This window comes from Alternaria metachromatica (assembly GCF_023757995.1).
Source record: "Alternaria metachromatica strain BMP 0045 chromosome Unknown scaffold_59, whole genome shotgun sequence".
NCBI classification, from domain to species: Eukaryota; Fungi; Ascomycota; class Dothideomycetes; order Pleosporales; family Pleosporaceae; genus Alternaria; species Alternaria metachromatica.
Window position 1 is genome coordinate 1 of NW_026055550.1, and position 20,572 is coordinate 20,572.

General features: G+C 53.9%; 7 protein-coding genes across 7 annotated transcripts; 3 read left to right on the forward strand and 4 right to left on the reverse strand.

Annotated features, from left to right (window-relative positions):
* Positions 1 to 1,171: 1,171 nt before the first annotated feature.
* Positions 1,172 to 3,274, reverse strand: NRC2 (serine/threonine protein kinase, AGC; the record flags this gene model as incomplete). The annotated part of the gene is made up of 4 exons (XM_049337871.1): positions 1,172 to 1,568; positions 1,617 to 2,001; positions 2,049 to 2,348; positions 2,398 to 3,274. The coding sequence occupies 4 exons, from the start codon at positions 3,272 to 3,274 to the stop codon at positions 1,172 to 1,174; spliced, it is 1,959 nt and encodes a 652-aa protein (XP_049182986.1).
* Positions 3,275 to 4,851: 1,577 nt separating this feature from the next.
* J4E83_010994 (uncharacterized protein) lies at positions 4,852 to 8,003 on the reverse strand (the record flags this gene model as incomplete). The annotated part of the gene is made up of 2 exons (XM_049337872.1): positions 4,852 to 7,682; positions 7,901 to 8,003. The coding sequence occupies 2 exons, from the start codon at positions 8,001 to 8,003 to the stop codon at positions 4,852 to 4,854; spliced, it is 2,934 nt and encodes a 977-aa protein (XP_049182987.1).
* An 878-nt stretch (positions 8,004 to 8,881) lies between these two features.
* On the reverse strand, positions 8,882 to 11,266 carry J4E83_010995 (uncharacterized protein; the record flags this gene model as incomplete). The annotated part of the gene is made up of 3 exons (XM_049337873.1): positions 8,882 to 8,959; positions 9,016 to 11,183; positions 11,236 to 11,266. 3 exons carry the CDS (start codon positions 11,264 to 11,266, stop codon positions 8,882 to 8,884), a joined length of 2,277 nt encoding a protein of 758 aa, XP_049182988.1.
* Positions 11,267 to 11,545: 279 nt separating this feature from the next.
* On the forward strand, positions 11,546 to 12,002 carry RSM19 (mitochondrial ribosomal small subunit component; the record flags this gene model as incomplete). Its single annotated transcript, XM_049337874.1, has 4 exons — positions 11,546 to 11,588; positions 11,647 to 11,662; positions 11,713 to 11,892; positions 11,960 to 12,002. 4 exons carry the CDS (start codon positions 11,546 to 11,548, stop codon positions 12,000 to 12,002), a joined length of 282 nt encoding a protein of 93 aa, XP_049182989.1.
* Positions 12,003 to 12,245: 243 nt separating this feature from the next.
* Positions 12,246 to 12,967, reverse strand: J4E83_010997 (uncharacterized protein; the record flags this gene model as incomplete). Its single annotated transcript, XM_049337875.1, has 2 exons — positions 12,246 to 12,653; positions 12,707 to 12,967. The coding sequence occupies 2 exons, from the start codon at positions 12,965 to 12,967 to the stop codon at positions 12,246 to 12,248; spliced, it is 669 nt and encodes a 222-aa protein (XP_049182990.1).
* A 2,711-nt stretch (positions 12,968 to 15,678) lies between these two features.
* J4E83_010998 (uncharacterized protein) lies at positions 15,679 to 16,066 on the forward strand (the record flags this gene model as incomplete). The annotated part of the gene is made up of 2 exons (XM_049337876.1): positions 15,679 to 15,900; positions 15,953 to 16,066. The coding sequence occupies 2 exons, from the start codon at positions 15,679 to 15,681 to the stop codon at positions 16,064 to 16,066; spliced, it is 336 nt and encodes a 111-aa protein (XP_049182991.1).
* Positions 16,067 to 17,077: 1,011 nt separating this feature from the next.
* J4E83_010999 (uncharacterized protein) lies at positions 17,078 to 18,578 on the forward strand (the record flags this gene model as incomplete). The annotated part of the gene is made up of 2 exons (XM_049337877.1): positions 17,078 to 17,283; positions 18,047 to 18,578. The coding sequence occupies 2 exons, from the start codon at positions 17,078 to 17,080 to the stop codon at positions 18,576 to 18,578; spliced, it is 738 nt and encodes a 245-aa protein (XP_049182992.1).
* Positions 18,579 to 20,572: the final 1,994 nt, after the last annotated feature.

The following is a 20,572-nucleotide window of genomic DNA, read 5'->3' on the forward strand; positions in this document are numbered from 1 at the left end:
GGGTTGGAGGGGGTTTGATGGAGGGGGAAGGAATGGAGGGGGGTGGATGGAGGAGGTGGACTAACATTATTCAGATTCCCCAATAATCTCGCATATTCATCCAAGACCTCTTGTTCAAGCGGACTGAGACTTTCTTCTCCTTCCGAGGTTTGCGAGGCGCCGAAGTTTGGTTCTGTCGGTGCGGGCTCTGAGGCCATGGTCTGTTTTCCCTCCTTTTTGAGATGTGTACAAATGGTATAGAACTGGGGTGGTTGTGTGGATGAGTAGGTAGGTAGGTGGGTAGGTGTTGTATCTATATCCGCGCGTGGATATGAGAGATGGCGAGCGAGCGTGGGAGATCGTGCAGCAGCGGCGGGGTGAATTGGTTTGCGCTGGATGCGCGATCGTGCGTGGATTGGATTGGATTCTGCTGTGTAGCTTGCTCAAGAATGGATCCCGGTATACGACCTCCTGAGTTCGACTTCGTATGGGCTGGGCGTGCCGGTGTTATTCAAGGTACTTGCGTAGCGTCCGTCCTCGTTTCGTCGCGTTGTTTGACAAGAAACAAGGGTTTCTCGCGAATCGTTGTCGCGTCTTCCCCGCAAACTCCGCGTTGGCCCATGCGTTTCTTACCCTCGACCACTCCATCATAACCTGCGGGTGCTGAACGAGAAGTTTCGAAACATAACGACACATTACATTAATTTCACTGATCACATCACACAGCACAGGTAGCATCTCAAAGATATCGTTCTCATTGCTTCTGCTACGCCCTCCCAGTACCATCCGTCCCTCGACACATCACCACCACCATCACAATCACCATCTTCCCTGTCCAAGCTGCCTCCGCTCTCAGACTAGACTACACTAGACCAGCATAATCCACAACCATGTTCACAACAAGAAATACAGACAACGCCAGAGAGAGATTTTACAGCACAACGAGAATGCTGATTGGTAAGAGAGAAGAAAACGAGCTCGAGAGAGAGAGAGATCCCTGCGCGATCAAGAAATGAAGAAAGCTAGAATGAAACTCCCTGAAACGCCGCTTGTGATGAGGAAGAAACGCATTTGTCTATGAATCCGTCGCAACAAATGAGTGGAGTCAAGAGGACGACTTTCCGATATACGAGGTCCTCCGGTGAGTGATGAATACAGTGCGTGTGTTTATCATACGAATTATCCCCTTGGTCTATCGTTGTGAGTTGGTTTGTGTGAGGTGAAGATGCGACGAGTGTTGGTCTTCATGGTGATGGTCGTCTCCGTCGTGGTGCAGAGTAACGCTGTTGAACTCCTCAAACGGATCTGCCAACTCGCCCATCGGCGTAGCGAGACCAGAGTCTAGCGGGACGCCCTTGACTCTCGCGGCGCCAATGTCAACACTCTGGGACTCCTTAACGTTCCGGAAGTTGGGTGTCTCGACACCTTGGCCTTGGTGAGGGACGATCGGTGGCTTCATGTGCCGTAGTAGGGCCCATGACGTCGTCTTGAAGAAAGGTGCCGTCTTGATGTCGGAAGCGCCGGCACGGGATCCAAGTCGCCTAGTCTCGTCCTTGATCAAAAGCTTGCGAATGATGGCCTTGCAGAGACTACAATTGTTAGCACAGAATGCACACCAGGTACCATTTGCAACTTACTTTGACACTTGCGGCGCACCAGAACCCTCGGGGAAGGGCACTTCATCTCGAAGAATGTTGGCAAACGTCGCGTTGCGGTTCTTGCCCTTGAAAGGCGTAGTTCCGTACAACATCTCGTAGATCAATATGCCAAGGGTCCACCAATCGACCGCACTCGTATGTCCACAGCCCTTGATGACTTCTGGCGCAATGTATTCCTCGGTTCCGACAAACGAGTTGGTTCGGAAATTGTTTATGCATGATTTCGTGTCGATGGTTGGTAGGTTGTTCGAGGAAGTACCGCTTCGGCCGCTGAGGATCATGGTCGGGCGACCGCCGGGTTCCGACTGTTTCGACAGATCGAAGTCTGACAACATGATGTGCCCAGACTGATGGAGGAGGATGTCTAAGGTTATTAGTATAGTGATGCATAGAGCGCGAGATTTAACATACTCTCTGGCTTCAGGTCTCGGTAAATGAAGCCCATCAAGTGGAGGTATTCCAACGCAGCCGTGACTTCAGCTGCATAGAATCGCGCAGCATCTTCGTCAACGCACTTGTTTGGTCGTGTTTGGAGCGCTCGGAAGAACTCACCACCACTGCAATATTCCATGCAGAGGTAGAGGTGGTCTTCGGACTGGAAAGAGTGGTAGAGAGTAACAATAAAGGGGTGGTTGCTGGTGGCCAGGATTTCCTGCTCAGCCAATGCGCGCTTGATCTTGTTTCGCTTGATCATCTCCTTTTTGCTCAACACTGAATCTGTTAGCGCATGTTGTCTGAATTGTAGATGCGATTTACCCACCCTTCATAGCATATAGTCTGCTGGACTTCTTCTCCCGCACCAAGTAAACCTTTCCGACATCGCCTTTGCCGATCAACTTGATCTTGTCGAAGCTTCCCGGTCCAACCTCGACGTTGCGGACCTTGATGGAATTCGAGCTGTAGGTTCTCCTGAAAGCCACAGATTGTCGGATTTGGCCTGCCGAGGGTATGGGTTTGCCAGCTTCTATGGGTAGGAGGTGAGTCGGATCCTGGGTATTCGTCTCGACCATGCTCAGGGTGGACGAGTTGGGGTGGTGTAATACAGGCTGCTTGCCGAGTTCTGCAGTCTGTGGCCTATCAGTATTCTTTCCCGAAGAAAAGAGACCTTGGGCATTGGGTGCGGAAGCCACCCTTCGTAGTTTCCTAGCCAATTCCTCTTTCCCAGCTGTTGTGGCGTGATCGTCGGTAGTCGCTGCGCCATTTACTTGCGTCTTGGGCATTGCGGGGGTGTCTGGGGGTGATGGAGGCACGCTGCCTGCATTGTGATGACGCAGCGCGGGCGGTCCTTGGTGGGCAAAGTACGGGTTTGCGTGCGCGGTGGGCGACACGCTGTCATCCAGGGGGTTGCCTTCGCTGGCGACGGTCTGGGAGCGATTGCGCGAGATGTGGGGAATGAACCGCGATTGGCGGAACCCCGACTTTTCGTTCTTGGAGTTTGTGCTGCCATCGTCGGAAGACTTGTTGGCGTCGTTGCTGCTGTTGATGCGGAAAAAGTTCTTGATGCGCTGCGAGACCTGGCCGTCCTTTGGATTGACTGACTTATTGGTGGACAGCGCCTTGCCCGAGAAGGTGCGTTTCTCCGTCTTTTCGGCCATGGTGGAGTGGCTTGATGTGGACGAGTTGAAGAGCTGCGTCATAGCAGTTACACAGGCCGGTGGGCGAGTGCAGCGGGCGACTCTGGTGTATTGGGCGGAAGCTGGGCGGGTGCAGGGAGACGGTGTTTGCGCAGTTGCACGATCAATGGGCCATGTCACTTTGGGTGAGGGCAATGTCCAGGGTCGCGGTGCGTGTGGCTGGGGCGGCTCGGTGAAAGAATGGCTCCGTCACGAAGGCGCAGGCGATGGGAGAGGGGGGTGCGCGTGAATGGGGTTGGCGGCGCTGCAGAGACAAGCAGGGAGGAGTCGGGAACAGGGAGCGAGGAGTAGTGGTGGTGTAGTAGGGCCAGCCAGCAGGTTGGGAAGGAAGGAAGCCAGAGCCGTGCCGGCGACAAGTACGGACTGCGGCGAATGATGGCGGAGGCCAAGTGGGACCGCCCGAATCCCTGTCTACCTAGGGAAGCCGCGTGCGAAGCCACCTAGCCTCACTCCAGCCAGCCAGCCAGACCGACACGGCATCCATCACCAATCACTCAGCCACCACTCAAACATCAAAACATGGGTTTGCAATGCTTGGAAATCCAGATCCTGTGACAATTGCGCCTTGGTGTCGTGATGGTTCCTACCCGCCATCCGAACCCTGTGCCGCGCTCCCAGCCAAGAACGCGCACCCATCTAACCGTTCTAGCACCGTGCCTCTTTTCCCCACGACCGCAGCTGTCGATAAATCACGCTATTTCCCGATTTATCAGCAACGCGCAAAGCATAACGGCACGTCATCGCACCAAACACGGCTGTGCGACTCCGAGACACATGCATCATCCATCGTGATTCTTGAATTGAGCCAATGTAAATGAATGACACCAACCTCCTATACTCGCACACACATATCCTGAACGTAGCTGTACATCGGATGCTGGTGATGGCGACGCGCATGTTTCCGCTGTTTCGTCCACTGACGACGGCCTCGGCGGCCAATCTGTTCTAGAACCATTTCTTGTTTCGGCATAGCGTCGCTTTCGGACCCTATCCGTCACTCCGACACATCGGCCGTGCGTGATTCATCTCGTCAGCTCACTCCGACAACACCCACCAGATGACTGCAAAGAAGGGACACTGATTACAAGGCACGCTTTTATTATTATCATTATTCTACTACGCAACGGATGACTATACTGACTATCTATTCATACAATGGCTGGAGTTATACGCAAGATGCTGACGGAAAGGAGATAAGACGTGGATGGCTGGCCAGATGACTCGTCTCCGCCCATGACACGTCCCTTGCCGTGTTCTGCCAGTCCACCAATGTCAAAAGAAATGTTGCAGGAAGACTGTCGGAGATATGCGTGGGCTGCCGTAATTATTGCTGTGCCGCAGTGGAAAGTTGTTCAAGGAAGTTCGTGTACGTTGAAAATGTTGCCGTTAAGAGAAGATGTCGGACGTGTCGCGTACTCGATGAGGGTAATGTAATCCTCGGCCGAATCCAAGGATACTTTCTGCGACAGAGAAGAGCGTCAAGAGGGTGTATCACACCAAGACCTAACGAGTCCTAAGACGTATCCAACCAGCATACTAGGGTGTCTGACGCGGACAACCCGACAACGCGCGATGAGCAATCAGGTGCGCGAGTTCCTACGATGCGCCTCTATCTCATCGATCTCGGTCCTCTTGAGTTGCTGGAAGCGCTGTCGCCACTTGTCTGAACGTTTCTGCCTCTCGTCGGGCGACATGGTTCGAGGGTCGTCCTTCTTGCTGCGTCGGAACTTGTTCGTCACCTGCTCGAGCTTGGCCTTTGCAGGCGAATGCTCTCCGGACTTCTTGGGGGAGCTCGGTGGGTTGGCGGGTGAAGATGCTGCGGTACCACGCTCGATATCCGATGCTTTCGCGGGGGAAGATGGCGCCTTCTGCTTGCCTTTGCTGCTGGATACCCCGAAGCAGCTTGCGTTGCTCTCCTCGTACTCCACAGACATGGGCGCTTCGGTAGAGCGACTGTCTACCGCAACAGACGAACGACGCTCCTCAAGGTGTGTGTCGTTGATCATCTCCGACAAGTCGTCCATGGCGCCATCGAGCCCCGACAAGCGCTGATTGGCAAAGTGTCGAGGAGCAGGCGCGCCGTAGCCACCGAGCTCGCTTGGGCTCAACTCCTTGGGTGTCGGGTAGAAGCGTTGCATGCTGAGCGCAGTACTGTAGCTGCGATTCTGGATCTGATTGCCGAAAGACTGGTTGGACATGCCGCCGTTTGGCATAGTGTCTACCCGGGACGCGATACCCTTGTCCTGCATGCCCCTGCTCGCATCATCCTCGATGCTTGGGAATACTTGTCGATATCCAGACGTCATCCTCTGGGGGAACATCACTGGAGGGTTCAGATACTGCGCGGCAGAGGCGACGCGATTGGGAATCTGCATGGCTTCGTTGCGAACCATGTACTGAACGGGAACATCCTTAACGTTCCCTTGTTGGCCATATCCTGAGTCGCGGCGCATATCATCTGGTATACTACCCTTCGATGATCGAACGTTTTCCTGGGCCCCGCTGGCGTTGTTGTGGTTGAAAGTCATCTCGACAGCAGAGTCATGGGGTAGGGACCCGGCAACAAGCCCTCGAAGCGAAGGCGTCCTGGAATCAGTACCGCGTCGATACTCAGCTTGACGCTTCTTCGACTCGTCTGTCAGGAAGTGCAGAAGACCCTGGATGTAGCCTTGTAGAACCTCGGGACTGTCAGGAATGCCAACGTGGTCATAGCCGGCCTGGTAGCCTTCCTGGTATGTAGACGGAACATGTGTTACAGGCTTGCCATTGAAAGGCCAGTTCTCGTCGGTGCCGGTGCGTTGACCGGAGCTGGTTCGCGGCGCCATGTTGCTGCTAGAAGCGGAGATTGACATGTTAGGGCCCATTGTAGGAGCGTGGTCCATCATAGTGGATTGAGGTTGCTCCGAAAGGCCTTGGCGTATGGAAGGCAGAGATGGTTGTTTACCAAATGCCTCAGGCCACGAGGTGAGCTTGGGTGCAGGATCGTTAGTCCTGGAACGGCCAGAATCGCCTTCGTTCCATGGACTAGCTGGCCAGTGTTTCTCGGGTGTAGATGGTACTGCAGTATTCTCATTGGATGACTGCTCAGTCTCCTTGATCTGTGGCGCTACTCGTGTTGAGGAATGCTCATGCGTGTTTGTAGGGAAGAAGTCCATGGTGTCAACGCTAGACAGACTATGCTTCTGCGAAGACATCCGGCGGTCATGCTTGCCAGCCACTGGCATTTGCTGTCCTCGCCAAGGAGAGCGCTTCTCTGGTGACGGAGTGGGCGCAACAGTGCCTTGGGTGGTACTAGTCTTCATGACAGGCTCGTATGTAGGACTCTTTGGGTTTAGAGCAGATCCCTTCTTGACTTCCTCGGGAGGTGGTGGCTTGATTTCAATCGCTCGAGAGCGGCGGCTGGCGGACCCTGGCGGGGAATGAGGCGGGTTTGTTGCGGCCGGAACAAAAGGTGGGGGCTCCGCAGAGAAGGCGGATAGCGGGCCAAAAGGTTGAGGTTGGGGTTGATAAACCGGCATGGGCGGATACGGCGCCGCGAAGGGGTACATGGGAGGAGCAAACGGTTGCTGAAATTGCGGTCCGAAAGGCGGCATGGCTCTTGGGTCTGCATTCGCGCCGGAGAAGGCGCCATGTTGAGTGGTGCTGTTGTCTGACTCGACCGCCGTTATCTGCTTTCGAAGTGCGTCGAGCTCGACGATGAGGCACCGCTTCTTCTCGATCATACCCGCACGCCATGTCTCGCTCTGCTGGCCTGCTTGCAGTACCTCAGTCTGCTCTACAGTGCGGAGCTCCTGCTTCTTGAGAGCTTGTTGCGTCTTGAGAGTCGCGAGGTCCAAGCCAACGAACGGTGTGTGGGTGTTGGAGCGCGATGGCCCGAACGCGGCTCCCGATGGAGCTCCATGAGTGGTCATGGTAGACGGATCCAGCATCTGCTTGCCTATGGGATCCATAGCAGCGGGGCCGGCGGGAGGTATCGTAGGATTGGTTGCGTTGACTGCTGGCAGTGCAAACATGCGATCGCCAACGAAGATGACAGGTTGACCTCCGACGACTTCAATGCGAGCGGTGTTGTTGGGGTTCTGGTGAGTTGGTGCTTGCATGACGTTGCCTGGTGCGACGCGCAGTGATGGTTGTGGTGGTCTGTAAGTAGCGTCTCCGTATCGGGACGTGCCGAGTGGTGGAAGGTCGCTAGGAACTATACGTCCACCTGCAGTGACTCGTATACCGGGTGGGCTGCCGTGTTCTTTGAGAAGCTTCTCCGCCTTGCCGCGCTTGATTGACGGCGTGGGTGATGGCCGTTTGTGAGGTCCGAAAGGAACAAGATTGGCTGGGGTGGGTACACGCAAGCTTCTGTTTGATGCTCTGCTGGGCAGATTCGCCGATGCGGACGCTGACGGGCGAAGGACGTGTTCTAACGAAAAGCGCAATTAGTTACTCCTCGTTGTGTAGCAGTAGCAGGAAGAAAGGAAGGCTACGAGCCTAGCGATAGAAGAGTGTGATAGAGTACGTCGGGTGTAGTGTGAGTAGGGTAAGGATACTCAAGACGACGCGCGTCGGGTATGATATTCCTCGATAGGAAAGGTGAACGGTGAAAAGTGAAAGGGTGAGGAGGGTAGGCCCGGCACTGACCTCTGATCACATCCTCATCAGGAAACTTCTCAATCGACACAGCTGATTCCGACACCGAGTCGCGAAGTGCGAGCAGTTCGTCCACCCTGTATGCGAATGACATCATGGCCGGTCCGTCACCCTATAGGTGTACCGAAAGCAACGAGCCGCGGACCTGATTGAGCCGTTGGTATTACGGGGCCAATGAGATGTCGAGCCGGAGAAACGAAGAAGACTGAGATGGTGTGATGCGAATATCCTGTCGCCGTTAGTGCTGGTTCTCGACCTCACATACTGCTGTGATGTTGCATGCTCGTGTGGTAGAGGATATGTAAGACAACGACGTACCTCAAAGCTGATCGATGGGAGCCAATGTGAACAAGCGAGCGACAGCTATCCAAAAAGCCGAAGCGCAGCAATGCGAAAGAAGAAAAGGCGGAACAAGAAGATGGAACCAAAACGAGTGTGTGTTGAGGGGATGGACGGAGGACAGTGTTGGGTAGGTTGTTATAGCCTGCATCCTGTCGCGACTTCTCGTCGAATAGCCGATCGGAGCTGGCCATTGAGGAAAGAGATGACCAAAAGACGGCGTAGGAAGGGCTGAAGACGAATATCGTGAGATTTGTAGAAGTGGGGATGCGGACAAGCGCAGCTTCCAGGTGAGATAGTTGAGGAAAGAGCGGTCGACACACCTCGGTGTTGGACCCCGGCGTGAACAAGTGCGACCGTGACATCACAACACCTAATGCACGGAGAAGGGAGACTCGAAGTTAAGAGGTCGCATGGCTCTTTCAAAACATGCAAACACTTACGATACTCTTTACGTTTGAACTCTCGTAAATTTAGACGGTTAGACATATTTACTTCCTGAACTCTGGTATACCTAGCTGGAAACCCCTAGACGCCTTCGCTATGCTCTATGCTAGATCAAATACGCCGTTTTGCACCACCCGCCCCCCTCAGGTTTTACGGTGCCAGTCATCTGAATGTCGATGGGATGATCTACCTCCTACGAGTAGCCCTCGCACTGGGAGGGGGCGCCGACTCAAAAGCATCATCAGACTCGATCTCATCATCACTCTGTACACACATTAGCAAAAGTAAGATCATTATTAGGTATCATCATCTTCACTTACAGGCTCCTGTACAGCCTTCTTTCCTCTTGAAGCCGCAGGTCGCGTGGGCTGACTGCGTTGCGTGAGCGGCTGCGAGAAGTTCAACTTCGTCTGAGTCGCCGGCGCCTTCGCTCTCGCAAAAGTAGTCTTCTTGGCTGGTGACTTGGCTCGCGCAGTGGCTTTTGTTGTCTTCGCTGCAGGTTTCCTTGCGGGTGCTTTCTTCTTTTGCGAAGCTACAAAGAGGTCTTCGGCACTGTCATCGTCTTCTTCCTCTTCGGGTACTTCCTCGTCATCATCGTCGTCGATCATGATTACGTCGTCGTCGTCTTCGTCGGACTCTTCTTCTTCTACGACCTTCTTCTTGCCTCGCCCGCCCTTGGCCGCAGGTGCGGCCTTCTTAGGAGCTGCTGCCTTCTTAGTAGCCGCAGCCGGCTTGCGGGTTGTGCCAGCTGCTTTGCCACGACCGCGGGTGGCAGCTTTCTTTGTCGGTATGGACGCTAAGCTCTCCTCATCGTCTTTCTCGCCTTCGTTATCAGACCTAATGATAGCGGCTGGCTGATCGACCCAGGACCCATCGAAGTCGCTATCCCATCCAGCTGGCTTGGGCTTGACCTTGGACTTGCGGGTCTTCTTCAACTGTCCTGAGGCGAACATGTCTTCTAGTTGTTCTCGGTACTCCGCCATCTCCTTGACGATCTCCTCTTCTTCAACGTCATTTGCGTCCATGAGGTGCTTGAGCTGAGTGCTGAGACTTTCCTTCACAAACTGCTCCATGGCGTGCTTGTCGTCTTTGTCTACAAACTGCGACACTGCGTCTCCGAAGGAGTTTTGTGGTAAGATCGTCAAGGTCTGGGCCGTCAGAAACTCCTTCACCAGCTTGTCAACCTTGACTGAGTCAATCGAGATCTCCGCAAGTATCTCCGCATCTGGCTCTTCGGCATTATTCTTCAATGCCCGGTTTGTTGCCTTCTTCTTCCGATGAAACTGTACTATGTCGTTGATGTTGGCGACCTTGCCCATGAACCGATTCGAGATGCGCTGCGGGTTTTCACAGTGGAACTCGCCTCCTTGTGGAGCTGTGTATTCGACACGAAGCCGAACAAGCGGTTTTGGAGGGTCGTCGTCATCTTCTTGTCGATCCTCCTGTAGTTCAAGCCAATCCTTCTTCGCTTCTTCGATGAGCTCCTCAATGACCTGGTTCAGATACTGGGTAATCTTTGCACGGTTATCGCTGATGCGCCAGAGCTCCTTCTCCTTGATCTCCCTCTCTTCCGCAAGTACGATTTCTTTCATGATGAAGGGTCGCACAGACTTCAGGCGGATGTTCTCAGTCGTGAATTCCTTGCCGGTAACGCTCAGAATGCAGACGTGTTTGGGGACCGCTTCTCCAGGCATGAGTGAGGTAGCAACGGAGGAACCAGGCTGCATGACATGGAAACCCATCTCGGGGTTGTATCGTGGGTCAATCAGACATTCGTGTTCGTGGCCCCACACGACAAGGTCCATGAAATCGGGTAGGAAGTTTTCAGGAAGGTAGCTGGTAGGTGTATGCGCGTGATGGTTCTGATGTACACTCATGAGGTTGAACCACTCGTCCTTTTGCGTACCAGGTTGAAAGAACTTGACGTTGCCGTCTCGCCAGGTATGGAACAATCGCTCGTCGCGAACATTGCTGAGACCGTAGAGAGCAAGCTTTGTGCCACCCTTTTGAAGCAGCACCGGCTTCACATTGATCTTATCGACTTCTGGGGTACGACCGAAATAGTTGACGAAGCCAGACGCCTGTAGTAGATCGAGAGGGGAGAATGAGCCTTCTCCTGACGGGTCATCGTGGTTGCCGTGAATGGCAAATACGGGTATAGCGATATTGATATCTTCGTCTTCGTAGTTGACGTGGTCAAACATGCCTCCGAAGTTCTCGCTCGCATCGCTCAGCATCTCCAGTTCGCATGGCTTCTCTCCGAGACAATTCATACGCAGTGATCGCATGACTTGGTACATTGATTTTCTCGAAGGCTTGTTCTCGTGGAAGAGGTCTCCCGCATGCAGTACCATGTCCACATCGTGCTCTTTCGCTAGGCACATCACCTCGTGGAATGTTCTCCAGCTGTCGTCCTTTCGCTCAGCGTCGCGCTCGTTGTATCCGACATGACTATCTGTGGCGACGAGTATCCGGATGGTGTCTGCGCCTACATCGTCCATTAGCGTATGCTTTCCATCTCATCTCAGGCTCGCTTGTACCTCGCTGTTGACCGCGTGCTCGTGGCGGCATGATGGGCGGTTGATTGATTGGAAGAGACGTGGACTCTTCAGCTCGTAATGCTGGCAGAGGCAATTCGGCGATTCAAAGTTCCCCTGGGGCACTGCAGATGTATGTTCTCAGCAAACACGCCACTGCAGGCCGGAGAGTCGCGAGCAATCACTCACCATTCGCGACGCGCTTCCGCCTAAGCCAAGCCCTTAGCGTCCCCCGCGCTCTCACGTGCATCCTGAAGCCATCGGAAGCCGTCGAAAACATTCGCCGACCTCATCATTCACGCATAACGTCGCAATGTTTCCCACACGGGCGCTCTGCGCTCGATCGGTCTGGAAAGGTAAGATGCCGTCTGGAGATATTCGTCTGTCAATGCCTAGCAATCTAACTTTTCACAGGCCCCAATATCGTCCCGTAAGCCACTACTATCAAGCCCTGCGAAATGCGCCCTAATCATCTCGAAGCCTCCCAATAGCACAGAAGAAGGCGGGTGAACGAATGCCACCGATCAAGACACAAGCGCGCTCTGCTACCATATTACCGAACTTCGTCGGCCTCAAGTTCCAGATACACAACGGGAAGAGCTACCTGGATATCACCATAACGGAGGACATGGTAGGGCGAAAACTTGGGGAATTTGCGCCGTATGTCTGCTACAATCACTGGCTTTGTTGGAGGATGTGAGCAATGGAGTGCTGACTTTGAATCCAGGACACGGAAGCAGTTCATGTACAAGCAGACGAAGAACAAATGAGCAATGGGACGAATGTGCATCAAATGGGAGTTTGGGTATCATTTTGGTTTATCTAGAAGCCATTCTGTACTGCTATTGTACACATATGATGAGCCCTTCGTTGGGCGGGATGCCTCCATGTTCCGAATGACCAGTCCCTGCGCCTGTGATGCCGTCCAACGCCTAAAATGCATGTCGATGTCCCAAATTACCACATCCCGTCGTGTTCCAGTTTCATGGGTTCCTCTCCGTTGGTTGAAGGTCTTAGCGATAGAACTCTCCGCGCTTGATGTTGACTCCATATTCGCCTACTGCCATACCCAGGTCCTCCATAGTAAGCACGGTGCGTCCTTGATTGCCACCCTGGCCTCCACCTCCATATCCTGGTCGCTGGATGCCGAGATTGTAGTCCTTGGCCTTGGAGCCGCTATCCTTGCCGCCAGGCGCACCACCAGGCGCTGCTGCTGCCGGCGCTCCTCCTGCGCCACCCATAGGGTTGTTACTTGTGGTGTTGGATGATCTGATGCGAGAGAACTGGTAGGCGTCGGCTGCGATGTCGGCGATGAACTTCTGTGTCGCGAGCGCAAGGAGACGTGCGAGGTGTTGTGATGTCTGAGGTGGCGGTGGCAGACCGGCGCGTGTCAAGTAATAGTTGGTCACTGCATCGGGTATCTGGAGGCCTGGTTAGTGCGCGATGCTTGGGATGGAGACGGCATTTAGCATACGATCGGCGCGTAGTCATCCATCTTGCCTAGGAACTCGCGCAATGTTGCGTCCTTCTTCGCAGGTATGCGAGCCTCAAAGGCGGCGGCAGAGTCTGCCATGCCGTTGACCGCTGCGGGCTCTGCATCGTTTGCGCCGTCGAGGTTCATAGCGTCGGTTTCCAGTCGTGTCGCGTCTTGCTTGATCTCGTCGTCCACCGTCTGGTCTAGTTCGTCGTTGACCTCCATGTTCGTGTCCGGAGGTTGAGAGTTGGTTTCGGACATAGTTGCGATACGAGTGATATGTGTTGCGACGTGGTAGTGCGAGGTATGACGTGGGGTGGTTTGTTCGGGTTGCTGACTGCGGAGACAAGCGCGGGAGTGACGCGCCAAGCAGCAGGGGCGGTCACGTGACCGTCAGGGTGATTGAGTGAGCTACCTTCACTGCACATGGACTCTACAATCACGTACAATAGCTATGATCGCGTGGATCTAAAGAGTCGCAGTACTTGTGTTATTGCATACATCTTATGCTACTTATGATTCCTTAGTGATCCTGCATCAGGATCGGTTACGCCCCGTTCGGGTACTCCGGTCCTGGCGGAAGGCGTTCGCACTACGCCTGGATGGGCAACAACCTCAACGTCCATCCTCTGCTGTCATCTTTCGCTGAACTTCCCAGTTCCCTAGCAATAAAGCGACGAAGCGCAGAGCTGAAGTCGGATGGAGTGCAAAGGAAGAAGTAATACCTGTGAGGGGAGATTTGATGGAACTAATGCAGATGTGCTCAGGGAAGTCAATGCGGCACCCCGCAGAGCCTCAGCCAGACCTCGGAAGATTTCTGGAGCCAGGAGCGTAACAGCCTACGAATTGTCTTTCGCGCACGAACCCAATGAACGTCGCCGACAACGACACCGTGACGGGTATTGTGCGAGTCCCGCCTGTCTCTTGACATAGGGCAGGTGTGCAGCAGTCACGAAATCCTCTTTGTCCACGACGTCGGTACGAGCGAGCGCTGAAGATACATCCAACATCAACAGCAGATGTAGCACACACATGGCCTGTCAGATAAAGGGTCTCGCGCGTAGTCCCGTGTCGGAAGGCTTGTCTACCGTGACAGCGTCAGAACGTTGCGGGAAACTCATCTCCTTCCCCACAAGCTCAGGCAGTCTTGTGCCACCATGTCATCCTTGTGTCACCGCTCTCACCGGAACCGTGGATGCTACTGAGTCGCCGACCTGACGATACTGAACTAAGTACATCTACCATCGACATTTAGCCTATCATTACACGGGCTTGAAGAGGGGGTACGGCGCCGACCACCGAGACGGCAAGGGCGAAGAGCACAAGGTCTGGCAATTCTGGTACGAGCAACACGCGCTGCCACCTCACGAACACGCGAGCGATGCCTATAGCCGGATGGAAGGCTATACTCTCGTACGAGGACAATTCAAGCACGGACTGGAAGAATATCTGTAAACGCTCCCAGAGCGGCCGACCAGCGCAGCGAGATACGCTATTGCGCCTTGCGCAAGAAAGCTTGTGTGGCAATTGAGACATGCTTCGATACAGATGCTGCATCCAGCTCCATGATGCGAGACGCCTTCACGCCTTCCAATTCGAGAGATAACTAGCCGGATCCAATTTTGTGAGTAAACCTGAAGGGTCTTTCTGCCGCTTGCTGATCTGATCCCACAGTTTGCTCAGATACGTAATTTTGCATTGTATCCGTACTAGAGCCTTACCGGTATGGTGGTAGGTCGGCGATCTTACAAAATCGTACCATAGCAGATAAAGTGCTTTCTACCAAGAAAGCTTCGCATCCTTCCCGTGGCCCGCGTCCGCGTCATGCCTCACCCGCTCTTGCATCCGTAGCGCTGACACTGTTTTGAGGCGTTCACTTTATTACATCCATTCCCCAATTGTGCAGACGTTGTACCACCGCAACCTGATCTAGATCTGGGGGCCTTACGTCTGCATGTCCACAATTCGGGTGTCTAGCGCAACGCATCTATATTGGAGATAAAAAATGGTCTCCGAGGCCTGACGCTAATTACCCGGCTAGGCTAGCCCTCTGTAAATTACTGGAGACAGCTGTGGCGCATGCGTTGGCCTTGGCCCCACCAGGCGAGGCTTGTAATCCACTACCACCATCTCATCAAAACGATGAAGACGATATTGTGCACAAACATCGCAGTAGCTGCTTGGGTGTCTGATCAAATTCTCCAGAACCGGAATTACCGAACTCGTGTCAAGATCAGCCACTACACCGGTTCGTTACAATGATTCCAAGGTCATCTTCATGAGATAGTGCCACAGCACCACACCGTCGTGTAGCGTATGGACAAGCCTTGCATCCGCCGCGACTACTAAGGCCCGCTCCGCACGCTACTGTCAGGCGTTCCCCTTTACTCCGGTGGACAGTATCCCTGTTGCAAACCGCGAAGACGACCCATGTGTAGAGTAGAGGCATGCTGGTACTCGGGGCCGTCGATACCACAGTCAAACCTGACCCACGTCGCACAGCAATCTACACTCGAATCGACCGGTTCGTCTCTAGGGCTTACACGGACTTCCATGCCGGTTTCACTTCAAATAAAGACCTCATGCAAGGCCTCCAACGTTGACATCACATTGAAGCCTCCTCGGCGTTCATCTCTAGGTAAACTCATCGCAGGAACGTCGCTCTATGGATGGAGAAGCCCGATGGGCCGATATCTACTAACGAGAACGCAAGGATAATCCACTTCGTGGAGGGCCACAGCGTCTCGAAGATTGTTTTCGGCCCACGACCAAGCAGTGCCAGCCTCTCGATGGCTAGACTCTCTCCACCAGGGCTTTCTGCCATAGCTCTCAACTCAAGCACCGGGAGTCTAGTATAGCCATCCTCCATCTATAAAGCAACCTGCCTCCCTCTTCTCAATTCTTCATCCACTCACTCCTCAAACCACTTCATTCACTCTACAACCGCAAAGCTCAACCCGCAAACCTTCAACATGCAGTTCACCCAGATCCTCCTCCTGGCCATTGCGCCTTTCATGGTCGCCGCCACCCCAGTCGACGCTGAGGGTGTCACTTCCGTCAACAGCTTCCCCCTCGAGGCCCGCGGCGGCAAGGACTTCTGCGGAAGTGATCTGCGCTCTGCTGGCGGCGCTTGCACCTTCGGTGGCGGCGAGAACGACCCCCACGCTTGCGGTGTCAAGGACAGGCAGGTTGTCGTAAGTGTCTCCAACGAGTAATCTGCAAAACTGAATGCTAACAATTGTAAAGTTGTACTGCAAGGGCGGTATCTGGACCATCGACCACCGCTGCGCAGCTGGTCAGATTTGCAGGTGCAACAAGGGTACTCCCAAGCGTGGCGACCTGGTTTGCAAGTCTGGTTAAATTACTGGTTGCTTTTCAGTCACAAGTGTTAAAGAGTGGAGTTTGAGGATTGCCAGGACGTGTGGTGGAGAAGTCTCTCATTCAAGGTTACATACCACCAATTTATTTGACAACGCCCTGTCACAATGAAATCGTTCGAGAAATCATCATACTCATCATCATGTTCAAAGATCTTCGACTCCCGTGCTCCTGCTCCTGCCATATCGCTCAGACCGTATTTCTACATGCTTTTTGCACGACTGCGCGTTGTGTCTAATCGCTCCACAGTTTCAGAGCTCCACTTAGCAATCTAGACTCTTTCTAAAAAAGAGGTGGTGGCTACGATTGGTAGTTATCATATCATGGTTCCTTGGTACAGAGAGTGAGTACCCAGGTAGTTGCTGATAGCATCGCGCGCACGGACACGGCAGGCGCGGAGGGGCCAATCGGAGTGGTTGTGCCCCAACTACTCACAATCATCAGATCTCTCCACGACGCGTTCTCCACTTCACCTCGCGGGACTCATTATCATTTTGACAACCGAATCTACATGCGATCCTATAGAACATATCAGAAAGCAAACAGGACGATTTCGACTGGCTTCACCACGAATTGGTCCGGAACCCCCGCTTTGACAAACGCTCCGCAGCACCTGACCCAGGCAACGAGCCAGCTTCAAAATGAGGGTTCAGCCTTGTCCCAGCTGCACTCCCAGCTACGTGCACCCCCGGGCAGGACGGCGGCGTGTCATCAGTCCCTGCAGTAGCAACCTCGCGATTTCCTTTGACTGACACCCCATATCGACACCAGCCAAATCAACTTAAGATTGTGCTCAGGCCCCAATACATCAACAGAACTATCCAGACGCTGCTATAGCTCCTCCGCTACTGACCACAAACTGCGCATGATACCGCGCTGTTTCCGTTTTCCTCTAACATAAAAGCACCACGCTGCACCACGACACCAAACTGACAACGACTCTACAAGCCTTCTTGTGGAAGGAGCCATCTATCGGACAGCGTATCCCAAATCATGGCCGTTCTTACTGATCTGCCCCCAGAAATCCTAGAGCAGATCTTCCATTTCCTAGGAAGCATCGACGACGTTCACCATCTTGGGCGCACATGCACCAAAACCCACCATGTCATCAAAAAACGCAACATCTATCTCGAGATTATGCGCTCGATTATCTACTTCAACCCCCAACACCGCTACGACTTCCAGCTCAACAGAGCCCTGTTCCTCCATTCCAAAATCGTTGGACACTTTCAACACCACGTGTCACGCTTGCCCGCCAGCCAACCTGGAATGAATAAGAATAACTGGGAGCATTATTTAAACAGTACGGCTAATGCATGCTGCTCGCCACAAGAATGGACAAATGATGCAATCTGTGACGTGCTAGCACGATACCAAGGGTTACGCGTGTTGGAGAACACGTGGATGGAAAGGGAACTCCAAGAGGAAGACTTCCTGTCTGTAGATCATACCTCGGATGCCCAGCGGCTCGTGCATCGATTCAAAACGGTCGTTGGCCGTGGCGATGAGTTCACATACGACGATATGCCTCCACGCAATCCGGAAACGCCACACACCTGGGGTTATCGCAGTCTCAACGCCGATCAGAGGGGACGATTCTATGCAGCGGTGGTGTGCATCTGGCTTCTCAACGAGATCAGATGGGTGTTGACCCATTTCAGCTACCCGGCGAACTTCACTATCCAGATCGGGATCTTGGAGTCCTGCAAGAGCAGGATTGTAGCAGAGAAAGATACCCCACTGCTGGATGAACTGGACCGTCACGCTGTATTTGCTTTCATGTATCAGCATGTACTTCCACTCCATGCCCTATACTTCGCCGACGCCAGTTCTTCGCACCTACCCTTCACATTCGTCTCCGACTTCTCCAAGGACATGGCTCACTGTCCCAGGTACGTGTCTCGCATCAACAACCCCATCTCATGCAACACCCAATTGTATATGTACTAACCACCGCGACAGACTACTCCAACTCTTCCTAATGTCCGGCCAAACTTACTTCCAACCCCCCGACCTAATCGACCTCATCGTCCGCTCCAAGGCATCCCGCCGCCGACCTTACACCCACCTCCACACACCCTGTTCAACCTTGCTATGGAGACACCCTCGACGAACTCACTTCCAGGCCTACAATGACCTCTGCAACGAAACCAAGAAGGCGCATATCCAGCATATGTCGACGCGGCATCTCACGCTCATCACGCGCTCTTCCTTCCACCAATCGCGCTACGATATGAGCCAAGGACTTATTCGTGCTCCGGCGCTTGGCGAGGCGTTGTTCAGAGTACCGGATCACGCGAAGCGGTATTTCTATGATCGCGCTATGGTGGCCTTTGAGATGTGGGAGACGAAGCGGACGGGGTTGAAGGATATACGGACTGTGTTTCCTAAGAAGTGGGAGGAGATCAGGTGGTGCATTTGGTGGTGGGCGGGCAGTGAAGAGAAGGCGAGGATGAAGATGGAGAGGTTGAGGGAGACGGTGGGGTCGCAGTAGGGTGAATCTTTCCTGCTATGCATCATTGTTGGATCATCAACGGGGGATGTTGATGGACGAATGTCGGACGATGGTTGAAAGGGAAAAATTAGGAAACAGCTTTTCATGGTCGAGACAAGGCTCCATGAGGTCAGTGAATGCGACATTCGCATATTGCATATCCGGGGTACATAGCTGCTACTACTTACGGTGCCGAATATCGAATGCGAAAACACAAAAACATAAAAACAGCTCAACAACTCGGACAACTTGAATCGTCAACAAGATTCAGTTTCCTGTTATAGTTTGCATGTCCCATCATGTGACGTGACTATTTCCGCCCGGGGGTATGTGGTCTAAAACGATTGCGGGCCGGAGCGAGGGCAGTGTGGCTGGGATTGTGGCTGTCGCCAAAAGGAATCAACGATCTAAGGCCCGAAACTTCTAAGCCTCGGGCCTAAATATTTATGAAATTAGAACAAGGCTGCAATCATGACGCAACTTCTATCGATCATGGATGATACCTGAGATACGCAGGTTAGGCATCCTTTTGACATCATTGTGGCTTGCTTGTTGCTAGACTGTTTGAGAATGACTCTCAATTTACGCGTACTTGGATGCCGAGGCGCATTCGGCCTCGAAGCGTGGCGGAACGTCCAAACCCCATGGCATGAACACCATGTCGACGTTGACGTGCAGCAACACGCGCCATGGTCTTGCTTCATAGAGTTAAACCATTTACAACGGGATTAGCATCCGCAGCTTATCAGTTCCAATGCATCGGGTACAGCGGCTAGGATGGGTGAAGACATAGTGGTGCTCTTGGTAGAGCGGAGAAGGTGGACAGTTGAGGACTAGCTGGCCAGGCATAACTATGAAGACTTGTATATCGCAGACAGACAATACGGACTGCGTGGGAGCTCGCGGCAGAAATCGGGAAGGTCAATGGCCGGTATTCCGTTTTCCCGTAGGCACAGGGATCGATAGATGGCTCGCTCGTGCTGCCGACCATTGGCATAGGAACGTGAAAGTGCCGGCACAACACGGCCCTCACCGAGGCGCCCGATGTCCCAAGATCCAAGGCCAATTGGGTGCAAGCAGGTGCGCTGACATGAGCAGACGGCGAGATTTGCTGTTTGTTGGAGCGCAGGCAGCCATGTATAAAACAGCTTTTGGCAAGTGAGGGGTCGAAGATACTCGCGAGACGTCATTGGCGTGTAGAAGCGCGTCAACTGCGCTGCTGGAAAGTGAATGCAGAACCACGATGAATGCGAGGGCTGTCAACGCAGATGCAGCCATAGAACAGGCCAGCGACATGTCAGCTGCTAGCAGCTACACGGCGGCTCTCGGGCCCTGGGCGAGGGAGAGTGGTGAATGCGCCGAAGTAGCGTAGGCTGTCGGGTTCTCTTAGAGCACCACCTTAACGAAGAAAAATTCGCGCTTGAGAGTGACCCTCTTTCTCCCACCTACGCTTGCTTCTCCCGCACACACGACAGCCAATTTTCTTGCCTGGCGCCCCGTCTGCCTTGATCACGTCGCATCCGACCCTCAGACGCCGCCTCAGCCCGCTCCGTCGCTGTTGCACGCACGCCAGACGAGCCTGTACCGCAACCCTCGTGTGCCTGGAGCCCGTACCTTACTGCACCCTCCAACCCTCATTATCCGCCCGCAACCCACCGCCCACCCCGAGCACTCCGCCGACGCAGTCACAGCTGCCCTCTCTGCGCGCCTGCCCACCCCGCCGCCCACGCAGACTCGCTCCAGAGGTTAGTTCCGCCCACAGCACCGCCCACGCCCGCCGCACGCTTGCTTCCTGCCTGCCTTGCTCCCCGCCTCGAGTTTGCTCGGCACGCTGCGCAACCCTCCTCCCCTTCTCCGCCTTGCAGCCTCTCCCAGTTGCGCTCTGTCTTTCACTCGCGCTCCTTCCCGCTTAGGCCTCGGCGGCCCACGCAGTTATTTCGACTTGTCGTGCGCTCGCTCCCAGACCTCCACCAGAACTCCCCACGTCACTTGTT